Source organism: Amblyomma maculatum, chromosome 10 (assembly GCF_055883805.1).
Source record: "Amblyomma maculatum isolate TAMU_Amacu chromosome 10, ASM5588380v1, whole genome shotgun sequence".
NCBI lineage: Eukaryota > Metazoa > Arthropoda > Arachnida > Ixodida > Ixodidae > Amblyomma > Amblyomma maculatum.
In genome coordinates, this window is record NC_139353.1 from 149098505 (window position 1) to 149108530 (window position 10026).

General features: G+C 45.5%; 1 protein-coding gene across 1 annotated transcript in view; it reads left to right on the forward strand.

Moving 5' to 3' along the window:
• Positions 1 to 6690, forward strand: part of LOC146177699 (uncharacterized) — a 45679-nt gene extending 38989 nt beyond the window's left edge. Inside the window, exon 4 of the mRNA XM_084580545.1 lies at positions 1471 to 6690. Coding sequence (XP_084436671.1) covers positions 1471 to 1524 — 54 coding nt within the window. The 3' untranslated portion in view covers positions 1525 to 6690. The remainder of the gene's footprint in view (positions 1 to 1470) is intronic.
• The last annotated feature ends 3336 nt before the right edge of the window (positions 6691 to 10026 follow it).

Here is a 10026-nt window from a genome sequence, read left to right on the forward strand (position 1 = left end):
AACTCTGACATATAGTTAAGTGACTAGGGTACCTTGTCGCAAGAATGCACACAAAGACATATATACATTACTTTGGTTGTTTTTATTCTAAAAGTCACGCGAATTTGAAAAATTCCTTGATGCCAACAAAAACATGTTGCTGTAATCTGTGCAAGTTCAAAGTGTTGTAATGGTGCCTGCTGGCCACAAGGTCAAAAGGCAAGCACATGTTTAGTCGAAACTTTATGCAGTGACTAAGAAAATAATATACAGCTCAGAAGTATGCTTTTCTGTCGGCTAGCAGTATGTGCTCACATGCATGTCTCTTTAAGAACCCATTGGCAGTAAATTTACTAGATTACTATACCTGCAGCTGTATGCACTCACATATTGCATTTTGATAGGGTACACATTTCTGAATTTTGTACTTGGGGCAGAATTTTCTTGGATGGCAGTTTAATTAGACAGACTTGATTTTGGATTTCAGTTTTTCTTTTTTGGAACATATTATTTTCAATGATAGTTAACTTTCTTATCAGCAGTATAACATGCTACTCCTGTGTTGGTAAAGAAAGATCACTTGGGGTTTACTAGTTTAGTTTAACTTATGGGTTTAACATCCCAAAGCAACTCAGGCTATGAGACTTCATAGTGGAGTCCTCCGGAAATTTCAACCACCCGGCGTTTTATAACATGCACTGACATCGCTCAACACAAAGGTGCCCTGGTTTACCCATCGAAAAGAGGTCGCTGTGGCCTGGTACTTGGGGTTTACCTTAGCCTTTTTGCAGGAACAAGTATTCAATGTAAGGCTAGTTAATGCAAAAACAATCATACTTAGATCTGTACTCTAAAAAAAGAAATGCTGACCTTTTGCTGTTAAATATGTTTGAAAAAAATTATAAGTTTAATGTGCCTAAATCTAATAGAGCAATGAAAAACACTGGTTTGGCATAGTTTATCTTGATAGACGTTATATGTAGATGACGCCTGTATCTTTTTGCCTGCTGTTCCTTGCATCACTTAGCGCATGCTTCTCGGCATTTGACAACTGCCACAAAGGACCAGGCCTGCTATCTTGAAGCAAATTGAAGATCAGGACAGTTTACATGGTTAAACCACATGAGAACATATGTCGCTGCTGACGTCACACGCACATTTAATGCGAGCAAACACAAAGGCAGGTAAATTTAAGACAGATGATGTCACTGAAACAGCCGAAAAGTGGCCAGCCATGCCACCTGCCAGAGACACGGTGTGAAGTGGACCGTGATGTATGTTGTTCAAGCTGCCAGGAGTGACATAAATATAAAGACCAGCTTTAACCAAGCTGAATGAATGTGCTTGTGTGACCTAGGGTAGCATGTCTAGCCTGGGACCCAAGAGTCCTAGAAGGCTGGATTCTGATCTCACCCTCCCATCTCAATGGCGAAGCTAAATTTAGCAGCACTTGCCACTTCAACAATGACACGCGGTCTTGTGACATCACAGGAGTCACCTGTTCATGTCACCTGCCAACTGCAAGAGACATCCTCAGATGGTTGAAGACAAAGGCCACGGCATCAGACATACCTCACGTCTTTTTTATTTACCCCATGCTGTATAGCTTTTGCAGTAAATTTGAATTTGGCATATTTTTTTGCTTTTTCTTGGTTATTGAAAAGTCATTGTTAAAAAATGAAGGTGCCATTTAAAAGCACTTTATGAAGCAGAATGTGTATAATAGGTCACAATCTTCTGGCTCTTTTATGAGGCACAAAGAGCCCAAAGCTCAAAATGTATGTAAGGTGAGAATGGGTCTTGTCTGCTTCCCTGAGAAAATTTTTCAGCTTCACAAGTTCCCCATTGTGCAGCTTGACTGCACATCCCAAGGCATGGGGTCTTTTGACCAACCATGCAAATAACCTGCATGCAACAAGTGTGCTACGAAAGCTTTAGTAAAAGTTCATGAGGAATCTGTGCTTGGCTTAATGAATGATCAGTTGGCCTTGGTGACCCTGGCCCAGGACATTCTTGACACTTAGTAATGCGTTGAATAAAGTTGTTTCCTTCTCCGCCTGACTTACTGACTACTGCTGTCAAGCCTTATGGGCCACAATGTCATGCAAAAGGTGCTGTCACAGATACCAAAGCCAAGGGAGTAGACTGGGCATTGCCGCAAAAGCAAGCATTTTTGAAGAGTAACAGAATCATAGAAAGTTCCAGGCAACTCTACTCTTGCAGAAAATCAGGGATGCCATGGCACTCTCGGTGGGGTGGCACAAAAAAAAAAATAGGGGAGGGTACTGCTCCTCATAACCATAATTCAAAAAAAAAAAAAAAAGAACAATTGTAACAATGAGAGCTTCACATGCTTACCAGGAAGGAGGCATTATATGAAAGTGTTCTTCCTGTTAGGGCCCGAAAGGGGCTATCGAATAGCTTTGTAGATGGTGCCCGCATGCCACCGTCTGTCGCCTTCCTTTGCCATAGTCATTGCATACAGTGCTTTAGGAGTGTGCAGTAACTGTTTAAGCTTTGCAACCTGGCCCCAAAGTTGCAAGATCACGTGATTGGGTGGCAGCAGTGCCCTGAGCACTGCATGGGCTAGAGATGGCCTTAGAGCTTGGGTTTAAAGTTGCGGGCCCATACACAGAGTTTCAATGTCTAATTATATGGGGTTTTATGGCGCATAAGCAGCTGTGGCTATCATGCACCAAACACAAATGTCTGGGCTTTTGATTCATTATTGTTAAGTTAAGTACATGTACTTAGGGTGTTACAGCAGAGACATGGATGAAATAAACTATGGTGTGTGCCAAGAAAAAAGTCAAGTTTTATTCACCTATTTTTTTACTTATACCCTACCGCAGTGGCTCGGTGGTTAAGATGCTCAACCACTGAACCAGGGTACCGTGGTTTGACCGTAGGCGTGGCAGCCATGTTTGGATTGATGCAGAAAGCATAGCACCCATGTACTGTGCAGTCAATGCCTTTTGAAGTTAAAGGTGATCGAAATGATCCAGAACCCTCCCCTACAGTGTCCCTCATAGCCAAAGTTGGTCTAGAATGTATACAGCTGTTGTGCTTTTTGTCCGGTTTGATCATGAATTCAACCCATAAAACTCTTGATTAAAAAATTTAGTTCCACTGGCTGCGAGGATGTTTTAATATTTAGACATAGTAGGTCAAAAAATATGACTGAATAAATATGTTTAGTAAATGCTAAGTAATTTAATTGCATGTGTATGCAACCTTCTCCATTTAGGCTCTTGGAACATCCGATCACTGTTAAAAAGGGAGCAGATCAGTGTCACGCCTTAACAAAGGAGCACTATTTAATTATGTTTCATGGAAACCTGAAGTAAAAGCAGATAACCCTGTTGGTGGAAAGTCGTCCTAATAAATGGCCTCGCTGGTCAGCTCCAGTCCAGAATGAGGAGGCTCGACTATTCCTCCAGTAGGTGCACTGAACGGAGCACCTCTGCAACTTCAGCCAAGGAACAGGCCTACTGGTAAAGTTTACCAGATATGGTTCCCTCACCACTTTGGATGCACAATGTAGTGCCTGCCTATAACGGTCGTTTCTGTGTAGCAGCCGAGTGGTCTGGTTTACACTAGTTGTGTACATGTTCTGGTCTCACAGGAGAATGGCGAAGAAAGCGATTTACGCCAAAGGCTTGCTCTCGACAACACCATAAGCTAACTGGTCAAGTGAGTTGGTAAACAAGAACATAGATGTCATTTGCCCTGTGCAAACATCTTTAGCTATTTCCATCTGCTCGTACAAAATCGTGACTGCATGATGAAAAATATTGGTCAATGTAATTCACTGTCCTAGTCACCATGCAGCCACCACACAACGCACTATTTGAAGGTGAGCAAAAGTAAGGAACATCCCTTTAAACTGAACCGCTCAGAAATGTTCACGTCACTAAAGCCCGACTCTCGCATGTGACGATATGCACAAAAGGCCAGAAGGGCTATGTAATACTATATGCAAAAGACTGGCTCATTCCTACCAAATGCCTACACCTCAATTGCGCAATACTTTACATAACCAACTACTGTTCTGGAGCACCTGGGTTCGAGCCAAAGAAACATAAGGCAACTTGTAGCGTAGACAAGACAGCAACGCAGCAATTGACTGCTCCCCAGCCGTTCTGTATTTCACTTCCTCGTTTTCTTCCATGCACATGTGCAACAACACTTCGTCTTTATCACATTTCCACCGCACTTAAAAAAAAAAAAAAGCTTGCTAGCAAATGGCTAAATATCCTTTAATACATCACAGTCTTTTAAACCTTGCGGGAAGCTTCTTTTGACAAATGCTTCTGCAGGGAGAAGGAAGAGGAGTAGTAGTTGCTGCTGTTGAGGCACACTTGGGTTCAGGGAGGGTCTGTCGGTTCTGTGTCAGGCAAAGCCAGGAATGAGGAAGTTCCCAGGCTAACATCAGCGTTATTGGGGCTACGCGAGGTTGGACTCTGGTCTGCGTTTCTGGTACGTGGACTGGTCGACACTCGGGTGCAGTCAGTGGGCAACAAAATGTTAGCGAGGAGAGCCATCAGAGCTGAAGGCGGAGGTTGGCACTGAACTGCTTTCCTAACAGCTCATAATTTGGACGAGTGCCACACTCGCCCATCATCCAGCAGGTATGAGACTGGTCCAATTTGCTCCACAACTCTTCAAGGCTCCGAAACCGAGCAGCCAGCTTGCCTCGCACAATCGGCTTACGAACTCACACATAGTTGCCAATCTGAAAGTCGCAGTGCTTGGTTACACTCCGCTGGTCTGCATAAAGCTTATATTTGGCTTACTTCTGCTCTAGCCACTGGCATTAGAGCTTCAGCGCTCTTGTGCGATCAGTCGAGAAGCACTGATCTGGCAGGCACGCAACGTTAAGTCTTATGCGAGGCATCTGGCCATGAACTAGGATGGCTGGAGCGATTCCTGTCGTGGCATGTGGCGCACAGCGATAGACACAGAGTTCAATAATAGCTGTACGTAGGTTACGTCGCTCGCAAAGAGCCATCTGAACATATGCCCTGAAAACCTTATTAAACTGTCCTACAAGTCCATTGGCTTGGGGGTCATAAACTGAGGAGTAGCAGTTACGTATACCCCGAGGATGAGAATTGTGATCCGTGATCCAACACAATCTTTTCAGGGTAACCCTTGTGAACAAATGTACCTAGAAGCAATTCTTGAACTGTGGCAGTTGTGAAAGAAGCCTCCGGCCATTTACTGTAATAGTCAACGAGTGTTATAGCAAAGCGACAGTTACTAGGAGCTTGGTCGAAACGCCCCACGATGTCGATTGCAGGCTTATCCCAAAGCTTGTCTGGCAAAGCAACAGGTTGCAGAGGAACAGTGGAGACGTACAATAGCATCACTGCTGGAGGAATCATCTTCGACTTTCTGCACTTCACTGGAACGATCAGACGACTTGCAGATTCCAAATGGCCCACTTTGCCGCACCGACGACACTTCCGTTTGCGATTGGTTGGTTGCACAACTTTTTATTTCCATCGGAAATGGGCGTCCTCTTCCCCGCCCCCGGCACGCGTGCCGGGGAAGACGGAGAGTCGTGCGCCCGCGGATTAGAGGCTGGCTATTCTACTTGCGAGCTTGCCACGTGGAGTCGTTCGCCAGGTGGGTAGGAGAACCGCAGCGATAGCACGAGCGCTCCGGAAGTGCAGATGAAGATTTACATACGTGGCAACTGCATTTGATGCAAGGGACCTGAGGGACCCGTTATGATGTGCACTCGCATCTCACGCGCTGTACTGGAGCCACCTCTCCCGACAGCTCATTTGCTTCATGGCAAGCTTGCTGGCACTGTCTAGCAAAGGCCAGGGCGCGCGAGAAAGTCAAGAAGGAGATGGCGTTCACCGAAATGGTGACTAATGGTCTTCTTCACCAGCTGGTTTCTGATTTTGTAGTCTGCGAAGCTCCCAAAAAAACCGCAGTCGCCGACAAGGCTGCGAAGGGCAGCGATGTGTACTCATATGCCATCTCTCCGGCAGTTTGTACTCAGCGTTGAAAACGGTGGCGTGCGGCGATCACATTTATGGAAGATTTGTAGTGCGTCGCCAGTAAAAAGATAGCATCGTCACCGGAGTGTGAGGCAGCAGCGGTAGGCGCTGAAGGGGACGACGGCGACAATGTGTAGAAAATTCGCTGGCAGGATAGCCCTCTCCGGTTAGCAGAAGTGTGGAGGTATCTAGTGGAGGCACCAGACGCCAGCATGTAGTTGTGGAACGCCAGCCTCCATTACTCCCACGGAAGGGCGGAGGCGGCTGAAGACCCGAAAAGCTCATGATGGACGGTCAGCAGTCCACGCCGAAGTCCTGGTTTACGCTACCATCCTTGTCGCCAAAATATGTAGCATCTTTTTCTCGCTGTGCGCGTGCAACACTTCGTCTTTACCGCACAACTCACAAAACAAATGAACTCATGCGTACCAATAGCAATAATTAATACCGCCGCAACAAAATTAACGGCTTTAAAGCTATGACAACGAACAAATTTCACACAGATGAAACGCCACTCGGCTAAGGAGGCAATGCTAGGAATTGCACGCCTTGCAACGCGCCATTTTAAACGGAAGCGCACAACCACTGACGTCATCATGCACGGGTCACGTGAGTGTGACGTATTTCCGTGCGTGGCAGCAGGAGAAACGTGTGTGGGGTCGGCTGCTGCCACGGGCGTGGCTCTAGCCTCGGCCTTTTCAAAACGCACACCAATATTTCATTAATAAGAACTTTTCAGTGCCCCCAGCATGGAATGACGTGCAGACGAAATGCCGTGCATCTATATATGTACGCATTGAAAAAGAGGCCTAAGCTGCCGAGTTTGTATATTAACTCTATGCTAATCTGCGTACTCTAGTCGTGCATTAATATTAACTACAACAGGTGTATTACTCTTACATGTACCGAATAATGAATACTGAACTTCTATATCTTCTGGTTTCGACTTTAAAAGGCCTGTTAGCAACTGCAAAAAAAAAAAAAAATATTTCTGTGCAGGTTATGCAAGCATACGGAACTCTATGATAAAATTCAATAACAATTTCAAATTATTTAGTACGCGTTCGTTAAACCTCAAGCAATAAAAAAACTACGCACCGTTCTAAAGAAAGCACACGCTGTTCAAGATGAGCCCGCGCGGCGTGCCCATGGCGTGCCTATGTCGTCTAAGCACAACTTTTCAAACTTACCCCATGTAGGCACTGTATTCCGCTTGTCGTGAGTGGTATATATGCTTAAAAGTTAACCGATACTTCTTGATAAACGACGATGTTGTCAATATGAGCAGCTTCACGGCATTGCAAGAAACACAGCGCAGTGAAGCCGTCATCCTGCGGTACACTCGCTGACCGACATTTGCAGCCCTCATTGTCCTGACCACACCGGGAAGCGTATTGCCATACCATATCCCATAGGCGCACTGGAACAGACGACGCTTTCAGCGAGTTAAACGGCGATTGTTGCTGAAAGATCTCTGTGAACGCAACCTAAAGGTAACATACACTCACTGTAAAGGGCGATTGTTGCTGAAAGATGTCAGTGAACGCAACCTAAAGGTAACATACACTCACTGAGGCATGAAATGATTGTGGGAAAGGTAATTGCTTAGTGTAACTGTTGTCATACCGATTGTTACTTAAAGGTGTCTATAAACGCAACCTAAAGGTAACCTACGCTCACTGAAGGCAGAATATAATTACAGTGAAGACAACTGAAAAAAAAAAAAAAAATATTCAGAAAAAACAATAAAACACAGGAGTTGAACGCATGTTTAAGTGGCATCAGTGAAGAGATGCGTGGTGTTAATCCATTGAGCCACCAAAACGCCGGGAACGGTGGGCTTTAAATATGTTCTTATTTGTTTAGACAATATATCCACTATTTGTCGCTTGGTGGCGCTGCTCAGAGGAATCACGCGCCAGAGCGTCGTCTGCTCGAGTGCTCCTACGGGATATGGGATGGATGGATGGATGGATGGATGGATGGATGGTTGGTTGGTTGGTTGGTTCATAGGAAGGGAAAGGCGCAGTATCTGTCACACTTGCTCTGTGGACACCTGAACCGCGCCGTAAGGGAGGGGATGAAGGTGGGAGTGAAAGTGGATAGAGAGAAAGGGGAGCCGTAGTGGAGGGCTACGGAGTAATTTCGACCACCTGGGGATCTTTAACGTGCGCTGACATCGCACAGCACACGGACGCCACTTCGCTTCGCCTCCATGGAAACGCAGCCGCCGAGGCCGGGATTCGATCCCGGGAACTCCGGCACAGTAGTCGGGCGTCTTACCACTGCACCACCCCGGCGGGGCAAGCCACCGGGATTGTACGCTGAAAAGTAAATACGCTAAGCCACCGGGAAGCGCATTTACTTTTCAGCGTACATAGCCGCACTGGCCGCTAGTCGCGCTAGTTGTCTTGAACGTCACATCCGGCGTTGTCATGACAACATTGGAACTGATTGGGACGCCAGGGGCCGTATTACGCACCGCTCTCAAAATCGCTCTCAAGTTTGAGAGCGTGACGTCAAAATGACGAGGCTCAGACATGTGAAGTGTGACGACATCAAGGCTTTAGCCAATTACAAGCAGGCTAGGGTGCTTAATAGCAAAGCCCCACCCCGGAAACTTTTATTTGCACGATAAAGGGGCCGTGTGCAAACATTTTTTGTGAAAACGCAGCGAATGAAAGTATAAATGTTCTATTTACCTAAGAAACATTGTTCGAAGCTATAATACGGCAACTAAAAAATAGAAGCAATATCAGTATTACAATTAAATGTGCGCCTAGGTAACGATTTTCGCCGCGAGGGTCAGCTGACGACAGCGAGGCGTGAACATGGCGGCCTGCAAAAAACAGCTGATTTTCCCGACTAGTTGCTGATTTTTACGCGTAGTTTAAAATCGAGGTCCTCTGCGGATGTTGTTAGTTGCCGGAAAAATCTGACTGAAAGCAGTAATGGCTACGAACCTGCAGTGACCAGCTCGGTGAAAGTGTTCGTCACGAAAATAGCTTGCTGAAGAGTGTTTTTCAGTGCTTACCAGCGATGACAAGAGCGACGAGCGGTAGCCATGTGATCTAGTGTTGTTTCTTTGGAAAATACAAGAGGAAAATGAAGGCTACACTATTACTTCTGCCGATAGATGGAAGCTGAGAGTATCAGTAAAGTAGGTGTCAGCCGCTATGCAAGAGCTCGCGACTGCAGTGCGGGAAACGAGATCCCACGCACGACCCTTCACCACTGACTTGTCGTGCAAGCCGCAGTGACTCGCTGCTGTGCTTCGCAACCAGTTGACTTCAGGCACATTGGGCTCGGTTCTGCATATTGCGATTGATGCTACTGCTGCTCCATTCCGTTCATGTTCAGTTGCTGATGTTCTGTGTGAGGTACAGAAACCGACGTTTACGCTCCGTTTTGGTTTGTTCAAGAGAAAGAAAGCACTTTTTTTTTTTTTTTTTTTAATTGTCACCGAGGCGAGAACGAGTTTGTTCTACCAGACCTCAGTTTAGAGGCGATAAAGGTAGGCCTGAGCAGGGATGTCTAGTATGTTGCATTTCGCGCAGCGGTAAGAGTGATGGTGTTGGTCGCACATTGTTGCAAGGCCTCTCTGACGGTGTCATAGTTTCTGTTCGTGCTAGACAGTGTTCACTCTGTCGGCAGGAAAAGCAAGCGTATCATGCATGTGATGCCGCGAGCGAGCTCGAAATCGGCTCAATTTCTGCGATCGCACTATGACAACTAGCTTTCAAGTGCCTTTATATCCACCAAAGAGTCTTTAGTATTTCAAAATATGTTCATTTTACACACATTACGCATTCTCTTTCAATATTGTGTGAATTATGCACAAGCATTTTCTAATAAAATATCAGTTTGAACAGAAGATGATTTTTTTTGTTTTAATAGTTGAAAAGACTTAGAAAATAAATGCCAATGACAAAAGTAGCTGTGCAAAATGTATCACACATTTATGGCGTAGTCATTTATTGGATGCTTATAGTTTAGCTTCCTCTACTGTCTTCAAGCTGTTTAGCATTCTTCT